Source organism: Sus scrofa, chromosome 13 (genome assembly GCF_054392235.1).
Source record: "Sus scrofa isolate SSC_HxYL_T2T_F1_AM1 chromosome 13, Sscrofa_HxYL_maternal_Yorkshire_Landrace_v2.0, whole genome shotgun sequence".
NCBI lineage: Eukaryota > Metazoa > Chordata > Mammalia > Artiodactyla > Suidae > Sus > Sus scrofa.
In genome coordinates, this window is record NC_139395.1 from 218,976,467 (window position 1) to 219,000,000 (window position 23,534).

Sequence of the window (23,534 nt, forward strand, 5' to 3'; positions counted from 1 at the left end):
CATGTGTAAAAGCCAAACGAAGCACACACACACACAAAGCCATTCTTAAACCAACAAGATTTTTAGTTGTCAGATATGCGATGTTCCAATGATGACAGGGGAAAAGCATGCACACTGGCTCTTTGTTGGTGGAGGGTTTTTACCAATAGATTTTTATTTATATCTGGAGCGGTTTTATTTTTGTTCTAGTAACAAATCATAAAGCTTGTTAGCTTTCCTGACATTAGTTTAGTTTTCCTAACCCAAATTACATTTTAGATTAGAAAAATAGCAATTACTGTAAGAATTTATCTCAAAATTTGTGTAGCAGAAAATTACTCGTAGAGTGAGCTGTCTTCTAAAAGTAAATGAAAATATGCAGTAAAACTGCATGGATGATCAAATTCAGTTCTAGTTCCTCGTAAAAAAAAAAATCCTGCATGTTGGACAAAAATACGAAAAACTCAATAAAGGCTTTAATTAGCAATCTATGTCACAAGAATGTTTGTTCAGTCTTGACAGAAGTCTAAGAACTGAGCAGATTTAAAAAATATTTTCTCAAATACTTTCCAAGAAGCAGCAGACATTCAGATCACTTAATCAATGTGACAATCTATGGCATCCATAAATCCAGCTCAGTAACGGCCACCATCTGTTTTGAGGGAGATTTGTGGAGCCTGGTACACTCACTGATGGTTTCGTGTTGGTTACACTGAAGGGTGAACGATAAAGGCGTATTCACACTGCATCGCAAAGGCTTTTGCTCCAACCAAGCATTCACCAGGAGGCCCAGATCCTTCCCTGACCGTGAGGACACATTCACTCTTGAACCATGTGATGGGTGCACGTTAATAACCTGCAGGTCAAGTTCACTCGAGAAGCCCTTTACATGTTTGCATTCAGAGGGCCGTGTGGATAATTGTCTGAATATTTTATAACGACTCTTTCCTCACTTGAGTGTGAACAAACCAGCCCATGAAAATGACAGCCTTGGAAAGGCACAGTAGCCTGACCTAGGACGTGACTTTGGACCAGATTTCTTGCTCTGAAGCTGAATAACTGGGTTAGGAGCTAGATCATTTTATTACCCAGAGTCCAGATTCAAACGTGTTGGCCTGAATTGTTTGCCTATTCTCTAAACTCTTGGAGATTATTTACTTAACCACGTTCTCACTTTATTTGTGTGTGTGTTTTAAAGCAACGATTCTGATCCTTATAAAGAAAAAAGGAGGGAGAGTGGCTGTGATGAGTGGGCTGCGGTTCTGTCAGGCTGAGACCAGCTCTATTTCCACACAAACATATGGGAACTACTCCTCTGTGAATAGCCGAAAGAGCTGTTTCGAAACTTCACCAGGGACTAGAGTTTGTCCTTGCACCAAAAATAGACGTGTGGGCTAGTTCCTTCTGCTCATCATGAATAGTTATGAGCCAGGCAGCCCGGGCTGCTCTGCTGAACAGCTAAGAACCCCGTGCAGCCAGACTTAACAACCAGGGCGCTGCTGTCCGAGGGACTCAGGAAGCCAGCGAAGGCACGGCTGGGCTCCGCTGTGATGGGCACAAAGACTCAGAACGTGATTAAACGTTGTTCACGGGGACAATAGAAGCTGGAGGTAAATGTCCCCTCCCCGAAGGGCTCAGCCGCCAAGCCCTGCAGCCGGAAGGCAAGAAAATGGCTCGATACACCTCGATACTTGGGCTGATTGTCCCTCCTCCCTTTGCACTTGCTGTGCCCTTAGGACACATCCCCCACCGGGGGTGGCTGGCTTGCTCCTTCCATCTCCTCAGCGGAGCCAGGCTGGCCCTGCGGTGGGAACGCCCCATTGTCCCCTGTTCCCTCAGCGCTTAATACTCCTGAGCCTCTGTTAAATTGATTTATTTTATTTATTATCCATCCCTCCCAATGGACGATAAGCTCCTCAATGGATGGTTTCATCTTTTCTACCCCCTGTACAGCCTTGAAACTTGGAACAGTACGTGACTGAAGTAGGTGCCCAATAAATATTTATCAAAGGTTGTTGAATGAATCATATTGTTTGGGGGCAAGATGGGAGCTGAGTGACATGCCCCAGAGCCTTTGTTTTGGGGGCAATAACATCCTTCCCAATCTAAAAGGATTAATAGGTCTCAAAGAACTGGCTTTTTATCTTAACCTGTGCTGCCATAATTTATAATCTATGGTTATAGGAAGGTTGGTTCCCCCCGAAATTTAACCCCACTGGTCAGGAGAACAGCAGCAAATCTTTAAAAAAAAAGGCTAAAAAAACCCCATTTGTGAGTTGGAAAAAGATCCTGCGTGTTTCACTGTGGAAGCAAAATTGCATCTTTTATATGATAGGGGGTCATGCTAAAGATATTATTTATTACTGAAATGTATCTGTCCACCATCCATTTGCCATCTGGCTGTCTGGTTAAAATGAAGCTGCTTCACAGAAGATGGAAATTCTGGGCTCAGCCAATAAATTACATGTAGCTGCTACAACTCTTTAAAGTCTTAATATCCTAAGTTCTGGGGAAAAAACCCCAGCGATGATGTCTGCATAGCACCCCCTTTCCTCCTTGAAATATGATAGGGAACATTCCATGAGCAGAAGATAATTTAAGAGCATCACGTTCATATCTTGTTACAACAGTTGGGTGGGTATCATTTTTGCTATGTGTATAAAATTATAAACCTTAAGAAACTAAACTAATATAGACTTTGGAGCTGAACTTTTCACTGCTGGCTTTTACAGCTACTTTTCACTAGCTTTCTTACTAATACTGGTCCTTGGGCATTAACCACGGGCATTAACCACGTGTTGCTCGGTGCCTTAGGGCAGGTCAGTTTCACCTCTGGAAAAGCTGGTGTGTTTTAAACAAATGATTCTTGCCTAATTATCTAGGTGGAAAATTCTATCTGAGCAGGGTGGGTGACATTTCTCTTTGCTCTCCTCTACCAGGTGACTTGCTTGGGTGAGAAGGATGAGCGTCCAGGACCATGAAGCCCAGCGATGGGCAACGGCACCATGTGGAGGACCCCCGGAGGCTCCAGGCAGTCTGGGTTTGTCTTGCAGGTGCATCTGCCCGTCTGGCCCTGGGACAGCTAATCCCGCTGAAATACACAGATCCCTCCTTGCAGGATGTGGCTGGACAATAAGTGTTACGTTCACCTAACTCACGGGATGATGCAGCCTGGACAGTTTCCAGTTGTTGCTTTCAGATGAAGAACACAGGGCACAGAAGGGATAAGGATGCACCCAAGATCACAAAACCAGCTGGTGGCAGCATAGGAACATAAGCCTAGAACACAAGTTTGTGATTCAACATCCCAGCCTGCAAGTCCTCACCTTCCAGAGGAAGCATCAGTTCTGAGGCTTCTCTGTGCCTGGGTCTGACTTGCTCAGACCTCCCCAGCCACATCGGAGTGGGGTGGGGCCTAACCTGACCAGGGAGGGGACAGGGGATTTTGCTGCTTGGCTTGGCAAGTTTACCACCTGGCAAACTTGGATTGAACTGGTCCTTCATGAATAAAAGCATTGCTTTTCATTCTAAATCAATTCCATAAAAATCCACCTATTTAAGGAGATTGGAGACCCTGTTTTCAATCACTTTCACCCTTTGGGAGAAAACCACCTCAAGTACCTCCAGTGGGAGTAATTACTACTTTTAGGAGTCCTGATTTCACGTTGGCTACTGTCAACTGCGAATGTCATTACTAATTCCTGCTCTTGTCAATAGGTGGGCTTTCTACCATGGTCATTGCCCTATTAACAAAGAAGGAAGAAGATGCTTCCTGTTATTTTACCTGGGGCTAATCAGAAGGGGGAGAGCACAGCAGAGAAGCTGATACCAAATCTCTCTAACAAAACATATGTGGAACATGTCAGGACACACAGGCCCTGAAGTCATGGGCTGGGGCCCGAGGCATGATTGATGGTCTGAGAGTGGATGCAGGAAGTGGCCAGAAGCCATCTGGGAAGCCAGGCAGTTGCAGGAATCAGACTGGGTACAAAGCAGCGAGGTGGACTAGGCTAGAGACGGGGACTGGCCACCGTGCCAAGCAAAAGTCATGCCCAGTATAAGAGGGGTGCCGTCTGCGGGTCCAGCTGGCTGGGTATCAATGAGGCTGCACCCAGTGTGGCCACAGTAATTCCAAGCGGAATCAGAAAGCCACAATTTCATGCGAAACGTTCTGATTTTTACATGTCATCAATAATTTCATCATTCAGGTCTACATCAGAAAAGGTATTTCATTAGGTTGATAATTACCATAAATTGAATGACTCTGGCTTATTTGTCTTCCAGATGTTTTGTCAGATTTGCTCAACACAAGCGCACATGTGTCTGGCTGCCTCCTATGCAACGACTAGCAAGCACGCACCTGCACCGGAGCATGGACTAAAGGCCTTTCACAGAGACGCTCACAGTCTTCTCACCAGGTTTTATCTGGTGAGATGCGACGAGACACACGAAGGAGACATCCGACAGACCCTGGGCGTCTCTGAGCTCGACTCCGAGCTCCAGGTTCCTGCTCCCGGCTATCTGACGCCTTCACTGGAGGCTTAAAAAGCATCCCCGATTCGACGTGGCCCACACGAGTCTTTTCATTCTGATCAGCATCTCCCTCCTCTGCCCTACAAATAAAGTCCACAGCCTGCATCTATCTTCCCAGTTTTGGCAAATGGCACCAATGTTTATCTAACTGCTTACACCAAGCATTTCGGAGTTATTCCTGATTCCCTCGTATCTGTCACCAGCAATTCATCCTGTTTAAAAACACAGTAGGGCCAAAGGTGTCTGTGGGAAATGTAACCCATGGTCAATGGCATCTGACTTCCCCCCAGCAGGTCTTGGAGGATACTGGTGATTCGGGAGGTGGCTCTTTGTGAATAACAAAAGGACTAATTTTATATACAAAGGCGGGGGAGGAAGTTAAAGCCAACTGTGGCCGGGTAGGGAGGGGAGACCCCACAGCCCTTCCTTCTCATCTTCTACATCAGCCATCCTCAAATGACAACGTCAGGGCCACCATTAGGGTCCCCGGCATTTTTCTCCTCTGGTTCCTAGACTCTGATTCTCCTCGCCTTACTCTTGGCTGAATTGTTACAATGTAAAATGCAAATACCGGGGTGTCCTGCACAGTCGTGAACTCGCACCTCTTTAGTCAACCACCTTGGCCGTTCATCCTCTCAACAGTCAGGCATGGGGCAGCTACAGTGCTGGGCACTCCTGCCACGGGGGTGAAATCGGCTGTGACCTCCAAGACCAGACTGAGTGGGTATCCGCAGCCGAGTGGGAGGGGGCTCTGGTGGAGGGGTGCTGAAGGAGCAGTGGGAGCTGAGGGCAATGCGAGTCTTTCCTGATCAGCCCACGGGTTTTGAAGCACACAACCCATTTCCCGGTGTGGATTTCTTCTCACCGGTTGTTCGGAAGAAGGTTTGACCTCCAGGTGGTGTATTTCGGTGGCTGCAAAACCCAAGCTACTTCCTTATAAGGCGCCTCTTTATTCTCAGGTTAATAGGAAACATTCTGTTGGCTGAATCCAGCCAAAGAGAACGCTACCTCCAGTGCGCATAAAAGCATATTACTTGGTATCTGTGTCCGCAATGAGGCATGACATGGATATTTAGGTTCAAAGAGTGAGAATTATGTCACATCGAGAATGGGTTGTCAATTTCAGACCGTCATTAAAAAAAAAAAGAAATCCTCAAACCAGGCTGGAAATTGTTCTTTTAGACGTGATCTCTGGGATGCTGGGTCTTGTTCTTACCTCATGAGCATTTCAGCTAAACTCTTCGCATCTGCGGAAAGAAAATTAGCATTAGTACAAGGTAAACACCTCACTGACATGCGCTTCAGCATTTGTGACACGTGTTCTACACAGTGAGATGATAATAGCCATTTTTAAGTGTGACTGTATATCAAAGCATTACTAATAACCAGAGGTTTTATGAATTCCTCCTTTCTTCTAGATGAGATACACGCACACACATAGGGCAGCATAAAAAGGTCGCCGCCAAAATTCTCAGACACCTGTTCAAGGTGTTATGACAACCTATTCATCGGCCCACTTTCAAAAGCCCAATTTTACTTCCAGAAAATTAACTTCTTCAGAGTAACTCATTATGTAGTTCAAGGTCCACTCTTCTTGTTATCAAAATTTAAAAGATGATGATCGCTTGAAAGAGGCATATTCCAGAGCGACGAGTCCCTTTCATTGATCAAAGAATCATAAAGGACATATGTCTGGAAACTTTGATGTTTATTTCAAACTCAGAAATCAAGCTTTTCTTTCTTTTTTCCTCTGAGGGCATTGTTTACCAAGACCTGGTCACCACTCTTGATAAAAGAAATCCTGCCTACACCTGATGTAGAATCTTTTGTAAGGTTTTGATGGCATTGCTTTGAAATTCTAATTTCCCTTAAAATATAATTCGTTCTCTTTACACATTTTGTCCTGGCAAAAGACAAAAACAAGAACGAATGTTTTCTCTCTTAGAACACAAAGGCCTTCTTTGTTTGTTTTTTTTTTTTTCACTGCTCTCTAAAAAGTCTGGATATCAAATGCAGTGTTCTAGGAACAGAACTTTCTGGAAATGGGTTCCACTGACTGTGTGACTCCGAGTGGAAACGTGTCTGTGTTTTCACCTTCGGGCCTGACATGTGAACGCAGTTACTCTCACGCTGGGGAGCAGCATGCTACAACTGCGGGGTGTGGGCCAGCGGGGCAGCAATAGGGAGGCAGGCACCCCACGGGCCCGGGCTCTGTTCTTCAGGCCCGTCAGGGCTGTTCCCCCTCACAGTGAGGCCGGAACTGTGCGCAGGTGGGTTCCCCTTTACCCCACTCATATGGCAAAGCAAAGGAAGCAAAACAGCATCTAATTTCCCAGCTCATGGCTTTATACTCATCTGCAAAGACAAAGTAAGTATGACAAGCTTCTTCCCTTTCTGAATGGTGTAACCCTGCAGAGGAAACACACACACACACACACACAATGCCACAGCATGGAATTCTTAGCTCAATCAAGCACTGGTGAGCTCAACTCTCTAAAAGAGAAGGACCAGTTCTAAAGAGTGAGACACTGCTCTGGCTCACAATTGGAAGGGAGCTCAGACGTCTTTAGAATGAAACTGCTTTCCTTGTTTTACCGTCATCATCATTCTTTTTCTTCCTTTCTTCTTCTTCTTTTTCTTTGGGGGGGGGGGCTATTTAGGGTTGCACCTACAGCCTATGGAAGGTCCCAGGCTAGGGGTTGAATCAGAACGACAGCTGCCAGCCTACACCACGGCCACAGCCACAGCCACAGCCACTCAGGATCCAAGCCTCATCTGTGACCTACGCCACGGCTCACAGCAATGCTGGATTGTTAACCCACTGAGCAGGGTCAGGGATCGAGTCTGAATCCTCATAGATACTAGGCGGGTTCTTAACCTGTTGAGCCACAGGGGGAACTCCCTCTTCTTTTTCCATTCCTGAAGTTGGTCGTGGCGGCTTTCTGTCCTGTGATGTTTTTCTCCCCGTGTTCTCAGGAACGGCGGCATCCAGCGAGTGAGAACAGAGGTCCCTCTGGTACTGCAATGCTCTGTCAATTTTTCGTGTCTCAATGAGCAGGCATCTTCACCCACACATCCTGGCACCCAAAGCCAGTTTGGTGTACCCTTGCCTCTGCTCATCGTCTTGCACTGGGTCCCTTCTCCTTCTGCCTCCTTTTGATTCCTCTGACATCGTGAGAGATACATTCAGGGAAACTCGCTTCTGTGAGTTCACCTTTGAGAAAGCTGAGAGCAGGTGGCGTTTCAAGCACAGTGACAGGGTCTGGGTGGCACAGCTGGCATCAGGGACCAGGTGTTTCCTAGGTAGTGGGGACAGAGCGGCCTGGGGTCGCGATTAAGCACTTACAGGGGATCCGGGGTGCACCCACTACTTTGGGACTGCTGGCTTGTGTCCCCTTAAGGTTGGTTTCTGCCGGGGAACGACTGTGCTGCCCTCTGCAAACCAGGAGGCTGGGGCCCAGTGAGGCACCCGAGCCCTCCTCCCGCCACTGCCCCCCAAGTCTGCCTAAGGTTCCCCACTCAACGCTTCTCTCTGCGACTTTGGCTTTTCTCTCTCCTCAGTTCACCTCTCCTTTCCTGGCCAGCAGCCCCCTCCTGGTCTCCCCAGCTCCAGACTCTCAGCCCTCTAAGCAACAGCCACACTGCAGGAAGTATGGAACACACCCCTTACTGTGTGGCATCTGTGCTCTGAAAATCTCAAAGGAAGCTTTCTGCCAGCAGGACCCCTCGGCTCAGAGTGAGGCCCCCATGCTGAGCCCGAGCTGCTTTCCAGCTCCGTCGTCGCCTCTCACGTCTGACTTCCAAGCCCTTCTCGACTTTCTTGCTCTTGTGTCTTCTGCCAAGACTCCCGTGACTTTGTTCCTCCGAGGCCTCGCTTTGTCCCCACTGCTCCACATACACGCGACGTGCTCTGAACACCCTCCCAAGCCCAGCAGGGGAAGCGGAGGTTCTGGTTCCCTGGGCTTCCGGGGACCTCTGCACCCATCTAGCATCTCTGCCTCTGCCTGGGACAGCGCTCCCACCTTGCATCATGACTTCCTGCTTTCATATCTGCTCTCATCGGCGCTTCTGCCTTTATCTCCAAGCTCGGTCCAGTCCCTGGTTCAGTAAAGCCACACTAAGTTTTTCCTGAGGATGCTACCTTCTGGTCTGGCAGCCCGCTAGTATTACAGCCTGGCAGTACAGCCCGCTATGACAGCCTGGTACTACAGCTGGTACTACACCTGGTCTGGCAGGTGTACTCCCTTATCGACCAGCCCTGTCAAAGCAGAAATGGGACCAGTCCAGGCTTCTGGTGGTCCGTGTCATTTCCTTGATTCCTTGCTTACAAACTATCCTTTCTATAATCAACCAACATTTTTCAATCTATAATTTCTGGAATTTGCTGTTTTTGAAAATGAGTATGGAGTATAACTACTTCCTAATACCTCTCATCCCGCTGCGCAAAGTGGATCGGCAAAGGTCTCTGGGATTCTGTCGGACGCATCTTGCTTAGCATCTTAAGATGCTGTCTTCTGTGGTCCAGGGATGGGAACCACCTGACATCTTCCCTGATCTTCCCAACGAGACAAAAGCCCTCCCCGTCCCTGGATGCTCCTGCCTTGACTGCTGTCCCCACGGTTTCTACTTATCACTTGGAATCTCTGTAATGATTCCTGGTGAACACGGCTTGGCTCCCCCGCTAGCAAGGGATTGGAAATACTACTGAATAACGCCACATCCGCTGCCCTCCCCCGATAACGACGAGAAAGACAGATCCATTTAAATAATCCAGGGGCTCCGATCATTTTCTCTAGCAACTTGAGTTCTTCTTATTCCTTTTCCCTCCCTGCCTCCCTCCCTCCTTTCTTCCCTTCCTTTCTTTCTCTAGATCCCCTCCCCCTCCCTTCCTTTTTTATAATTCTTGTTCCACATTTTCTGTTCTGAAGAGCGTGTCTCTTGGTTCCCATCAAAGCAAAGCAGATGCTGTGTCGTTCCCGTCTACCTACCATCTGTTAACGTGAGAACACCGTCTCGAGGCTCCTTCTTCCTCTTGCCCAACCCAGTTCAACAGTTGTGTGGTCTGTCACAAATTCCAGCTCGGTCTGAGACCGGGACTCGGTGACACCTTCCTAAAGCCCCTGCTACGTCTCTGCCTCCATCCTGGGCTTCGGGCTCGCCCTTCCTCTGGTGGGCAGGGCGATGACAGAGAAATACGACCAGGGCAGTCTAGTGACAGTGAAACAGGGACTTCCTGTCGTGGCTCAGCGGTAACAAACCTGACGAGCATCCATGAAGACGCAGTTTGATCCCAGGCTTCGCTCAGTAGGTTAAGGATCCGGGGTGGCTGTGAGCTGTGGCATAGGTTGCAGACGCAGCTTGGACTCTGAGTTGCTGTGGCGGTGGTGTAGGCTGGCAGCTGCAGCTGCAATTTGACCTCCAGCCTGGGAACTTCCATATGCCTCAGGTGCAGCCCTAAAAAGACAAAAGAGACCCCCCCCCAAAAAAAAAGAAAGAAAGAAAGAAACATGGACAAAAGCAGTTTCAAAAAATAACAAGTGCTTACACCCTGAATGGGCACAGAGGGCCAGAAGATGACAACTGAAAGGAGAACTGGGGATCAGAAGGTAATGGGCCCCCGCCTCTAAGAGAGCAGTTTCATCTGAGTGGTGGAGAGAGCAGTAAGGCTTCAGATTTGCGAGCTGGTGAGATGCAATGTAGTTGAGTGCAGAAGACTCTTTCAAGAATTCGGTGGGTGTGGAGAAGAGGGAACCCTATTTACACTGTTGGTGGGATTGTAAATTGGTGCAACCACTGTGGAAAACAGTATAGAGATTCCTTAGAAAACTAAAAATGGAACTACCATTTGATCCAGCAATCCCACTCCTGGGCATCTATCCAGAGAAAACCATGACCTGCAAAGATACATGTACTCCCATGTTCCTTGCAGCACTGTACACAATAGCCAAGACACGGAAACAACCTAAATGTCCATCGACAGAGGAATGGATCAAGAAGATGTGGTACATACACACAAGGGAATTTTACTCAGCCATTAAAAGGAAAGAAATAACGGCATTTGCTTGGTCCCACCAGCCAAGCGTTCCAGAGCAACATGGATGGACCTAGAAGTTATCATGCTAAGTGAAGTCAGTCAGACAGAGAGACACCAACATCTAATGCTATCACTTACACGTGGAATCTTAAAAAAAGGACACAGCGAACTTCTTTGCAGAACAGATACCAACTCACAGACCTTAAAAAGCTTATGGTTTCCAGATGAGACAGGTTGGGGGAGTGGGGGGACGTACGGAGGGTTTGGGATGGAAATGCTGTAAAATTTGGTTGTGACAATCATTGTACAACTATAAGTGTAGTGAAATTCACTGAGCAATTAAAAAATCCTTAAAAAAAGAATTTGGTGGAGAGAAGAAGTAGAGTGAAGGGCAGTAAGTTAAAGATATGCCAACTGGAAGGAACCTTCTCCCCCTTTTTTGGGGCTGCGCCTGTGGCATATGGAAGCTCCTGGGCCAGGGATCCAGTCTGAGCTGCAGCTGCAACCTATACCATAGTTGCAATGCCAGATCCTTAATCCACTGTGCCACAGCAAGAACTCCCTCTTTTTTTAAATATAGGAGAGCCTGGGCGGTAGTGAATATAGAGATAAAAAATAAATAAACCAAGTATTTTTGATGGGCAAGAGTAAAATTAGAAAGTAGCCACCGATTCTGTTAATTCTAATTCCATGTTCCATTGATAGATCTTCTTTTTCTTTTTGTTTTCTTTTTAGGGCCACACCCATGGCATATGGAAGTTCCCAGGCTAGGGGTCAAATCAGAGCTGGGACTGCTGGCCTACCCCAGAGCCATGGCAAAGCCCGATCTGAGCTGCATCTGTGACCTATGCTGCAGCTTGTGACAATGCCAGATCCTTATTAACCCACTGAGCGAGGGCAGGGATTGAACCTGCATCCTCATAGATACTAGTTAGGATCTTAACCTGCTGAGCCACAGCAGGAACTCTGGTAGACTTTCTTAAGTTGGCTTCCTAGGGATGGGACAGACTACTTCTTTCTCGAATGTTCCAGTTCTGGAAAGAGAACTGGGGTAGACCACAGCAACCTCAGAGCTCCTGCTAGCTCTTCTCTAACTGATGTAGGATTTTCACATTAGCACAACAGTGCACAACAAGGTCAAGTTTATATGCACCCATGTGCACAACCATTAAGAGAGACAAGCAAGGCAGGGAACGGTGAAGCGTTATGGGAAAGGAAGAGGAGGGAGAGCATGGGAAATGCGAGCTCTCTGTCCATTAACACAGGGCTCGGTCAGTTCCCGGGAAGAGGCACCCGAGCTGGATGAAGACTATCCCGCGTGGTCTCCCCAGTTCCATGTTCTGCACGTGGGATGGGGTCTGACCACCGAGGCAGCGCAGGCCTCCAGCACAACAGCTGTGCCAGTCCCGACGGTCTGAACGGCCTTGGAGTTTATAGGCTCCGGTGTTTCTTTAAAAAAGAGGACTCGTGTCCACAGCCGGGTCATCACATGTCCACCTCTGACGTTCTAGTTCAGTAAAATGGAAATCTGCTAGGTTCACACCGCTAGTGGGCAGTCCCATGCATCCGCCCCCCAAAATAGAAGAGCACTTTGGAGGTGGCAGGTTTTACCCTGCTTGGCCATCTCTCAAAAGCTCTTCTTGGCACGCTCCCTCACACAATGCCAGCTCTGCTGTGGAATGGAAAGGGCCTCCCCAAGGGGTGCCAGCCCCGTCCTAAGTGCCCTCCAACCCCGCATTTACACTTTGACAGCATCACAGACAGGACTTCCGATCATCAGCATGCTCAAGTGAAGGCTGATTTCAAAACCATGAAAAACATATACCCCAGAAAGAAAACCACGTGTACCCGCCACCTCAGAAAACTGCAGGTACCAGCACGGACCAAACAGAACACGCGGGCAGGGCAAAGCGCCAGGGCTGACACCCACCCCCTCCCCGCTGCCTGCCTGGCCTCCGTCCCGCTCCTCGGCTGCCCTGGAGGCCACCCCACGGTTCCTACGCTTCCCCACTCTCAGACACAGAAACCTCTCTTCTCAATTTAATTCTGCCATCGTGCATTTGGAATTTTGAAAGGGCAATTTTATTAATAAATTAAGGTCAAAGGAAAAAAAAAAGGAAGGAAGAAAGAGAACACAAAGCCAAGAACTAAAGTTTCAGAGGAGAGGCTTGAGATCGCATCTAAGGGACACTTGGGGCAATGAACCTGCTCCCCATCTCTTCACTAAAGGACGCCAGGCACCCCCTGCACCACAGAGCTCAAGGCATCCGTGGGCAGCCACTGTGACTTACGCCTACCTCCCACCCAGGTGTCTTCCGGCTCCTGGATGCCCACCCTTCTTCGTTTGGATTATGAAAGTTCAAGCTAGGGGCTGGTCCTCCAGGTGAGGAGAGATTTAGCTCACCTGCAGAGAAGATACCTGGAATATTAGAACTCAGAAAATAGAGACTGCCCCTCATGGGCACCCCTTCACCTGTGCCCAGGTGGGACCCTGAGGCCAGGTTCTCCCTGGGAATGGCCTTCGGGGACAGATCAGTTATATAATATCAATCCATTTAAAAACAGTTAAAATGTGTCACCCACTGATTTTTATCCATAGCTCATCTGAAGCCTTGGAATTTGTTTTTTTGGCTTGGCACTGCCAGCTGACCCATGCGGGTGGTGCCAGCGTAACTTTGCACCCTGGGGTAAGTGCATACTCAAAGAGAAGCATTCAGTGATCCTGGGCTTGATGACTTGACATGAGAATCATATTTTTATAAGATTGGGAAGGTTGGGGTCATGGCCCCACCAGTGATTCATTCTATAACCTTGCACTTCAAAGGATCTAGAAGTGGGGAAAAATCAGGGCATCATTAAAAGCCACATGTGGCTTCTGAACTCCTGCATAAGGTTACAGATTTTTAAAAATGTAGCACTTGAAGACAATTTAGACGTTAGGAGGTCGCCATGCTCTAAAATTAGTAAAAGCGCTCAGGAAGGAGGAATGTAGGTTGGCTAAATTGCTCTAGTCCCATTTTCTTTCTTTCTTTCTTTTCTTCTGATTTTTACATAAAGGAACATTTACGACGCATCCACCTAACTAGGTGGCTTGTCTATACCACGAAGCACACCCTGCTTCTCAACACGGAGCAGCTCCAGCAATTGAGCAGAGTTAACAACACGAGGCTGATCTGACAGTGTTCCCTGGGAACCCCCATGACAGTGTCTCATCCCCTGAAGTTTCTCATCGCGTTTCGATCCTGGTCAGCGCTCACTCAGGCAACATGGACACATTATTAGAAATGTCCTTATTTTGCACATTATCAGTATTGTCTGAAGCCATTCTTTCTGTTGAATCTGTCAAGAGATTTGAATGCATTCTAACCCCGGGATGGCTTCTTGTGCCTCTTGGGGTCAAGCAGTGACCGAGTCATTCTGCTAATGAACTCTGTTTAATAGACAGACACCTGCTACCTTAAACTCTGTGGCTGCAGGGCCCTTCTACGAGCAAATGAAAAACAGTTTATGTCATCAATTCACATAATATTTCCAGGAGCCTGTAGGCCTAAAAGGCAAAGATCTTTGGAGGGCCAGGCCTGGCCTTTTACGGATTCCTCTCTTATATTCTAGACAGATGCGGGAGCCTTCGCTGATTGCCGCTGGAGTGTCAGCTTCTATAATTCTGGGACAGAATCTTAGAAGCCTTTCTTTCTCTAGGACCTAGCCGGACCCTTGCGATCAAATTGAAACGGCTGCTAAGAAAACATTACAGTGGGTTTAAAAAAATGCTGTATCTGGCACAGGGCAGATAATCGACAAGGTTTGACGAATTGAGTATTTCGGGGTCTCCACACTTAAACCTCATGTTAGGAAGAGGATGGAATTAGGTGCCCAGCCCTTTGCCTTCTTGCTGCCTCTCTTGTCAGACTCTTGATTTGGAAGCTGTTGTTAGGCGGGCAAAATGCAAGACTGCAGATAGCTTTGTGCCAGGCAAGCGGCCTCTCTGGAATTCTGTGCTCCCTAGCATCTCCCACAAATACATCTCCTTTGTGGGGACACATCTTTTCCTCCCCCTGAAACCTTCGTGTTGGCTCTCTCTGTTCTCTGGCACAAAGAAAACCAAATAGTTTCTGGGAGTGAAAGGCTATGCTCTCTCACGTTATCTACTGCTTTCTTTACTAAGACCAGCTACGCAATACTGGTGTCGGATAGAAGAGTGCCGACGATAGAAATGCTACTCTCTGGATGGAGCCCTTGCAAAGCAATAACTCAATTATAAAGGATGATGAAGAACAAAAGGAAGGATTTACAGCCTGCCATCAGGCCAACCCAAGGGCGCCAGGAAGAGTCAGAGCCCTCCCAACCAGCTTCTCCTTGGTCTCGGCAAAGAAGAGCAAAGTCGAGGTGCTTACGTCATAAGGAGACTAGGAAAATACAACAGCAGGGAAGGTAAAAGCAACAGGGACCCGGGGTAAAAAGAAAAGGGGCTTCTGGCAGAGAGAGGGAGAGGCTGGGAGGGACTTGCTCAGCGTTTACCCATTTGCTGCCAAACACTCATGACCAAATAGAAACCATGGGTGAGAAAATGTTACTGTTGCATTTTATTTATTTTCCCTTTCTTTTTATGGCCACGCCTGCAGTATTTGGAAGTTCTGGGGCTAGGGGTCGAAGCAGAGCTGCAGCTACTCCACAGCCACGGCAACACTAGATCCAAGCCACGTCTGTGACCTAGGCTGCAGCTTGCGGCAATGCCAGATCCTTAACCCACTGAGGGAGGCCAGGGATCGAACTTGCAACCTCACAGAGACAGTGCCAGATTCTTATCCTGCTGAGTCACAATGGGAACTCCCTGTTGGTTTTAAAAAATGTTATCTGGGAGTTCCCACCGTGGCTCAGTGGCTAATGAATCCCATGAGTTCCCGTTGTGGCTCAGTGGCTAAGGAATCCCATGAGGTTGTGGGTTCAATCCCTGGACCTCATTGATTCCTCTTATGTGCTTCCATAGGATTTTTTTGGAGCCCTGTTTTAGCATTCATGAAGCTTTGGCTCTTTTCCTGGTAGATGCTGGTGTGTCTGCCTCCCACACTAAACCTAAAGTTCAGAAGGCTCTTTCTTTTTATCTTATACATAGAGCACCAAGCATAGTGCTTAGGATAAAGGATTCACTTAAGTGGATCTGCAAAATTAAAAGGTAAGTAGAGAACATGATTGAGAAAGGATACTTCAGTGGCGCTGAATGGTTCATTTGAATCACTGGGCTGCAGAAGATTTAAATGAAAGGATTAATAGTGTGCAGATGGAGTGCAGTATCCTCCAAATATTTTGATTTGCTGGCAAAGTGGAAGCAAATTGATAGTCAAATGTGTCAGAATCATATCAAAAGGTGTGTTCTGGCTGCCGGTGGAAATAGCCCCATGCTCGGCTGCGCTAACTGGACTACAGTCAAATCAAGTATTTACACAAGCAGTCCATGTTTTCCAAATCTATCAGCCGGGCTCTGGGAGGTGCCAGGTATGCTTTAGGGAGAGTGATTCCAGACTTGCTCCTGAAACATACTTTTGAAGAATACACAGAATGCTGCACACCCCACGCTGCACTGATGCTCAAATGCGAATCTCTTGGATGTGCATTTTACCAAAAAGAGGCTTGGTCCAAAACCCTGACAGGTAAAGAGGAGCGACTCGGAAACGCTGTCTTAGTTTTGGCTTTGTATTTGAAAGAACTCATTGTCCTCACATTGCAGAGCAAGGGCAAGCAGGGCTGCTGGCCAGACGCTGGAAATAGCCCTGTCACACAGACCCCCAGAGCCGGACGTTGTGATACCGGTGCTCTAACAGGGGTTCTCACTGGCCTCTGTCCTCATCCGCCAGTATTTTTTTTTCTTTGTTAAAGCGAAACCCTTACACCGGCTTCCGTTCAAATTCCTATTTCAGAAAAGCGTGTGATTTCTGCCCAACAATACGCTCTCCCAGTACCATAAGCCCTCCATTTCCACTTCCCGGCAATAAAAGAGGTCTCATTTCCAAAGCCACTCTGATGGGTCTTTTTAAAGGAGGCTGTAATTGGTGGCTCTGATGCAGCGACTGAAAAGGAAAGAGTGGGGCTGGCAAACCCACGTGAAAGGAATTCTCTTCGCCTGCCCTGCCGACAGCGAGGACGGAGGGCGCTCAGAGCAGCCCGGCTCTCCGTCAATTTCAGAGGACAACCATGACGGGGACTTGGCCAGGAGGCCCTGGGGTCCTGCTGAAGGCACAGCGCAGTCACAGAGCCAGGCGGGGCAGGGCCCGGCCCAGCGAGGGGGAGTCATCCTGGGGGCTCAGCGCGCTCCCAGCGGGCTGTCCTGTTGGGGATGGGGGTGGGCGGCCGAGCCTCCACTCACCTCTGAGCCTCTTCAGCCTCTGCTCCCTCCTCCTCCTCCGGACCACCAGCAGCAGCACGAACAGCAGCAGGACGCCCACCAGGATACAGGAGATGGTCACCAGCATCTTAAGGCCCTCGTTGGTGGTCAGCCCCTCATCGCTTTGGACAACTGACTTAATGAGTGGGGGGATTGTACCTGAAAGCAGGGTCGTGATGTTAGGTGGCAATTAATGACGACAGCATGGCGGAGGTTTTAGGGATGACGGGTTACGAGAACCGCGCACGTGGTCCGAGGGCGGCTGCAGTGATGAGAATGAGAGCAAGTCTTCACCTAGGCCCTGGCTAATTTCTTTACGTGCTCACCCGCCTCCCGCCCAACCTCACAACTGCTCGGCGAAACACCGGATCGGAGTCTGCACAAAGGGAGAAGCACGTTTCTCTGAAAGGGACTTCATTTTGCAGCTGCTGGGTGCAGACGCTTGAAAGCATCATGTCCAGGCCGGGCGCTTAAAAAAGCCCCTTGCGTGTACTGGGAGTTGAGTGTCACCCACAATACAATGGGGAGAGGCTGCTGGAAAAATGGCCCATCAGAGAAGGAACAGTAGCTTTGGCAAGCAGACAGAAGGGTGTCTGCGGGAGGCTGGACCACGCACGCCGGCTTAAAGGAGCTCACATCCACTTTTGTTTGGTTATTCGCCAGCTTTTCATCACGGGTGTAAGACCCAACCTACTTTTAAAACTCCTTTCAGGGTCTAAGAGCAAAACTAACTTCTCAAAGGGGAGCTAGCCAGGTCTCTAAAGTAAGCTGTTTATTGACCCATTAATGCTATGAAATTCAGATTGTTCAGAATTACAAGGCAGCACCCAAGGAGACTGACTCTGAGCTGTTTTAAGTTGCCTTCTACATAGGGGCTGGACCTGATGGATGCAGAGATGCAGACAGAGGCATCCACGTTTTATGGGTACCCGCCATTGTGTAAGATGCTCCAGCCCACTGTATTTTCCAGGTAAAACAAGGGCCAGGAAGTCAGTGAGTTAAGAAAAAAATAATGCAAAAATAATGCACTTTCTCTCTGAGCCAAGGGCGTCTTTATCTCGAACTTAGTGTGTGGGGCGGGGACCACAGGATGCCAGGCCCCTTTGCTCTCTAACAAGGCCGGGAAGAGCATTCTTCCAACTTTATATCCAGTGCTTTTAGCTAGAAACCCAAATCGGAAAATGCTCAAAATCCAGGCCAGAGGCATGTAAGGGGATGCAGGTGAGAAGGGGTCTGCAAAACTGGGACCACACAGGATGAGCGGAAGCATCTGGCTGAGGAAACGGCAGCAGGCAAAGTCAAGCCAAGACGTGGTAGAATCGGAAATCTGATTGGGGTAGAAATAAGGCGAATTGCCAATGTTTGTTTTTCCCAAAATGAGAAAAACTTCTACAGGCAGAAGTGACAAAAGAGATATGAAAGCTATATATCCATGAGACTGGTTCAAAGAAAATGGCCATCTTTTTCAGGGAAAATATAAGTAAGGATTCTTATTTTTATTGCAATAAAAAATCATTTCGGGTTTCAGAAAATTTTAATTGTAGCTCCCAGGATGTTTTCAGACCTTGGCTAAAGTGAGAACATTTTTTTTTAAAAAAGACAGATATTTCATATCTGCAGAGCACTTTGCAAGTTGGAATGGCAGTTTCAAATGTCACATGTGAGTGGTTTCTAATGAGATGATTAGCTGTGAGCCTATCGCCAATGTGCACCTTGAGGCTGAGCGCTTTGGACCACACAGATTACAGAGAAGCAGCGAGCCAGAGTGCGGTGATTGGAAGGCAATTAGTGGAAGTCAGTCATCTAAAGTAAGAAACAGACTTCTGGCCTGAACGTGCACCCTGCTAGCAAAGGACTTTGGAGAGCCCTTAAACTCGAGGAAAGATGCTTGGTTAGTGTCAACGTCCTTTATTTTGTCAGATCCAAGAATGAGACCATGTTCGAGGGGAGAGCAAGCCGTGGTGGGTGATGTTTTGTTGATGGGACAGTTTGGGATTCGGTCCCTGGTGACTGAGGCCAGAAGGCCAGAGAGAGGTGGCCCACCAGGAGCCAAGCTCTTAAGGAGAAGGCTCGCTGTCCAGGAGCTGGGCCAGGCACTCCGGGGCCACAGGACAGATGTGCCTCAGGGGCCAGGGCCCAGGCAGGTGTGACCAGCACCAGGAGGACCCCCCCTGCAGCACCTTCCTACATTCGTGGGGCCAGACCTGCAAGGCTGGAGGCGGGCCTGGGCTCACAATGAGGAGGGTCTGGCGGGAAGACGGTCTTGGCGGGAGATTCGGGGATGGGCTGACTGTGTCCAGGGCCGGAGGAAGGAGCCCCAGGCCGGCTGGGACAGCCCGGGAACTAATGACCAAGGGGGGTGCTGCATCTGCAAGCTTTCTTCAGTCGTATGTGCCGGTCTTTGGGTTCACGGACACGCTTTTCTTGGGACAGGATAACCCGAACCCCAGGGAAGTTCCTGCCGGAGCTTGAATTAAGTGAGACCCCAAGTGCATATAAGCAGAGGGGGCCCACCCCTTAGCTGGTCTAGGGGTGAACAGAGTATTGGGGTGTCTGCTCAGACACAGACTTTCTGGGTAAGTCATCCAGCACTGTGGTCTGGCCTGATCGGCGGGCCCTGGACCAGGAGCTGCAAGGCTGCAAAAATCAGCATCAGTGCACTGCTACTCAGGACTTTCTGAAGCGCCCTATAACCATGGAGCAGTCAGTGTCACATCACCTCACTGGGCTTGGCATTTGTTCAACAGCAATGAATGGCCCTTAATACCCGAGGCAGGAAAAAAGGATGCAAATCAGTATCACTTAATTCCAGTCAACTAAACGTCGAGAGACCCCCTCTCCTCAAGAGACCCCGCTCCTGGTTTTCGGAAAGCCCATGCAGACCGTGTGAGTGGTGGGCGTGTGTGCGAGTGTGTGTGAGTGTGTGTGCACTGACATCTCGTGACTTTCTTCTATGTCCGTCAGTCCCTCTGTTTCTGCTCCGAGACTAGCATAAGCCCCCTTACCATGGAGAACTGTTTTGCACATGCAGTTTAAGGGCTAAATGAGAGCCAAAAGAAAGTTGTTATGCGGATTGGGATGGGGTGGGGGGAGGGAGGGAGACAACAAAAGCAATGTTAGCCCAAGGTCAGGACAAAGCACACAACCACGTGGCAGAGAAGCCTTCAGCCCAAAGAGAAGTCACTCCTGCACGAGGCTCCCTCACCAATGACCTTCCCGTGGGCCTTCGGACCCTCCGTCCCAGATCACAGCCAGGGTCCTGCGGGTCTCGGGTGGAGGGCGCCCTGGCGGGGAGCAGACTGAGGGGCCCCAAAGCCTACAGGGATCCGCGGGCTGCGCCGAGGACAGGTGCCAAGGGGCAGGGAGAGCGAGCATGCACACAGAGCCCAGACCCCGGGGGCCCGCGGGCAGGCGGGCGGGCGGCCAGCTTACTGCCGTCGTAGTTGAGCGTGGCGAAGTTGGCCTGCTTCTCGGCGCAGCCGGCGCTGTTGCACACCCTCATCTGCAGCTCGTACCACGTGGCCTCCTGCAGGTCGTACAGGATGTAGGACTTGGAGAGGGAGGTCCGCTGGGCCGTGGTCCAGACCGTGGTCCCGAAGGGCCTGTACTCCAGCGTGAAGGAGGTGATGGGGCAGCCGCCGTCGTTCCAGCCGACGAGGTTGAGCCGCACGCGCGTGGTGTTGATGCTGGCGAAGAGCTCCTGCTCTTTGGAGAACTGGGGCTCTGCGGGGGGAGGCGCAGGGGGTCAGCCGCAGGCGCCTGAGTGGGGGCCGGCCCTGCATCCCCCACGTCCCTCTGCTGCTTTCTCCTCCAGGCCGGCAGCCCAGTCCACGTGGGTCCCGGGCCACCTGCTCCCCGGCCACTGTTTAGAGGGATCTTATGGACCAATAGGCGACCGTCCACCATAGTAAGCCAGGTGTGCAAGCGAGAACGGGGTGGGTAGAGGTGATTTTGCTGCACCTTAGAGTTTCCTGAAGAACAGTGCTATTCTCACGAGTGTGTTTCTTTGAGTGCTTTTTTATTTTATTCTATTTTTATTAGAGTATAGTTGATTTACATTGTTGTGTTGATTTCTGCTGTGCAGCAGAGCGACCAGTCATACATCCACAGACATTCTTTTTCTCCTACTATCGTCCATCATGTTCTATCCCAAGAGAATGGGTAGAGTTCCCTGTGCTGTATCCTTGAGTGGTTTTGAAGGAAGCACTGCAGTGTGCTGGGCTGACCCGCGTCCGTTCATGGATGGACCTGACTCAAGAGAAGACAGACCTGGACTTGGGAAGAACCCGCAGGTGTCCAGGGCTATCCAGGCACCTCGGGCTGGAGCCTGGGGACCTAACGGGTATATTTCTGCCGGACTCTGTCCCTCCACCCGCCACATCTGAGCCTTGTTCCATGTTATTGAAAACTCAGGCACTGGAGCCAATTGCCCCTTTGCCCGTCAGCTCAGGCTCTCCAGCCACCTGGTCTACTTCATGGGAGGCGCGTGAGAGGTGAGGACACCTGCAGAGACCCTCTCTTGGTGTCTCCCTCGCACCCATGTGCAGCTATAGCCGCCCTCTGCTGGGGTCTCTGGGCTGAAGCTTGTAGCCCGCACGTCCATGTCCCTCAAGGTCCACGCTTCAGAGGAAAACCAGCACACGCGAAAGGTAAACAGACCGCTCACCTGGAAGGCGGGGCCTATGAGGCAAGGTCAATGTCATGGGGTGGGGGATGCAGTGACCAAAACGAGGTCACCCTAAAAGAAGGTGAGAGGGCCACGGTCTCACTTGAGGGCTACTCAGCCTGGGACCTTTCTGTGGGCAACAAAGCCCTTGGTTCTCAGGGGACACTCTTCAACCTCAAGTGAAACACTGAAGGAAGAGAACCGGACATTCTGCGGGGACCAGCCAAGCGGCCAGCTCCCTCGAGAGGCTGCAACACTGCCAAACCCCTGGGGAACACGAGCTCCAACTCGCAAACAGGCAAATGCATGACGCATCTCTGGTGATTTCGATCTAGAAGAGAGAGGAAACCCAGACGCGAAAGAAGGCACATACCTTTTCCTAAGGTTTTCGCCTCTATGATTTCACTTATGCGCCCGGGCCCCACGCCGTTCTGTGCAGTCAGAGTGAACTTGTACCAGGTACCGCATTTCAGGTTTTCAAGGCGGTAAGAGCGCTCGCTTGGGCTGATGGGGAAACTCCCCCACTGCTCACTGTTATCCTCGGAGTACTGCAAGATGTAGCCTTCGGAAAACAAGAAGACATGCAGAGAGCATCAGGTGTTTCCTCTTGGAAGCCTGCACTCCATGCGAAGATGCGTTCTCAGAATTTTTGCATCTTTGGAAGAGGTTGGAGCTCTTTCTGATTTCAGGAAGTTGAGCCCAGGCTGGCATAAGTGCTGTGATGGCACTGACTAGAAGGCATTGAGGCCACACCAGACAGTACCCTGGGGTATTGCTGGACAGGATGATGAAGATAAAACCACTTCCTGCCAACGCCCTTAATTTCCCATTTTATTTTACTTGTGGCCGTGCCTGCAGCATGTGAAAGTCTGCGGGCCGAAGACTGAACTCGAGCCTCAACAGTGACAGTGCTGGATCCTCAACCTCTAGGCCACCAGGGATCTCCCGCCCATTCCCTTTTAAAGATGTAACTGGGGAACTGGGAATGGACATCGATCTCTAAATATCTGACCTTCAGAGCACAGGTGCCAGAAACCTTGGGACGGGCATGGTCTGAAGCCATTGCTTTTAAGAGAACCTGGGCTTTCTGGCCAAGGGGTAAGTTATCTACGAGGGTAGGACGACCTCGAGCACCGCACCCAGGCCACCATCACTGAGTCCGGCATTGTCCACGGCCCATGAATCACGTCAGCTCCCACCACCCTGGGAGATGGCCAGTATCAGCTCCACAGTGTGGACCCTGAGCTTCACAGCGGTCAGGTGACCATTCTAGAGTCGCTGCAAGACATACCCCGCTGCCAGAATCTGAAGCCTGAGCTTCTGGCCTGTGTGACCAGTGAGACACCCCTCTCTGTTACCCCAACCACCTTCCCGGGGGCACACATATTCCATCTGCTCTGTCCTGGTCCCCTAAACGTCTACATCCAGCAGCCCAGGACGCACCTGCCTGATGCAGGTCCTTACAGGAGGGGCTGGCATCTCCTGTCCCGCACAGAGGACGTCCTCTTTAACACATCTCACCTCCGCACCACACGGGCTCCTGCCCCAGGGGGCAGCCGGGTGTGTTTGCCAAGGCTGCGCCATGAGCTCACCGTCTCGAACCCCTTCCGTGGCCATAGTCAGTATTACCCCATTGGCCGCCTCCTCCCCTCCCTGCTGGCCCTCTGCAGCCTTGGGGTCCCTCCCCCTTCCTGAGCCTGTTCGGCGTGTCCCTGACCTGCACCTCTGACAGGTCCTTCCACGCGGGACAGGTGCATGAGGGCTCTGGGCCCAGCTCACGGTCAGCGGACTTCACCCCCTCCTCTAATTCCATCTACACCACTGTTTAGGTGGTGTGGGAAGCTTTTCTAACCCTTAGCGATGGGGACCCCCAGGCCAGTGGCTTTGGCCACCACTGTGTTTCAAGGACACCTGCTGCCTCTGGACGGAAACTCGTCACTGGC

General features: G+C 49.9%; 1 protein-coding gene, 1 long non-coding RNA gene and 1 other non-coding gene across 9 annotated transcripts in view; 1 reads left to right on the forward strand and 2 right to left on the reverse strand.

The window, feature by feature from the left end:
* Positions 1-23,534, reverse strand: part of DSCAM (DS cell adhesion molecule) — a 744,988-nt gene that overhangs the window by 32,412 nt on the left and 689,042 nt on the right. For all 7 annotated transcript variants that reach the window (XM_084992175.1, XM_084992177.1, XM_084992176.1 and 4 more), the window contains 4 exons: positions 21,965-22,153; positions 20,358-20,648; positions 16,908-17,084; positions 5,729-5,759 (listed from right to left, as the gene is read on the reverse strand). In XM_084992175.1, the coding sequence (XP_084848301.1) occupies positions 5,729-5,759; positions 16,908-17,084; positions 20,358-20,648; positions 21,965-22,153 (688 nt within the window). The remainder of the gene's footprint in view (positions 1-5,728; positions 5,760-16,907; positions 17,085-20,357; positions 20,649-21,964; positions 22,154-23,534) is intronic.
* Positions 1,453-4,390, forward strand: LOC110256553 (uncharacterized). The gene is made up of 3 exons (XR_002338183.2): positions 1,453-1,589; positions 2,919-3,032; positions 4,264-4,390. It is a non-coding gene; the product is annotated as an uncharacterized LOC110256553 (long non-coding RNA).
* MIR9805 (microRNA mir-9805) lies at positions 4,424-4,517 on the reverse strand. Its single transcript, NR_128487.1, has one exon. It is a non-coding gene; the product is annotated as a microRNA mir-9805 (primary transcript).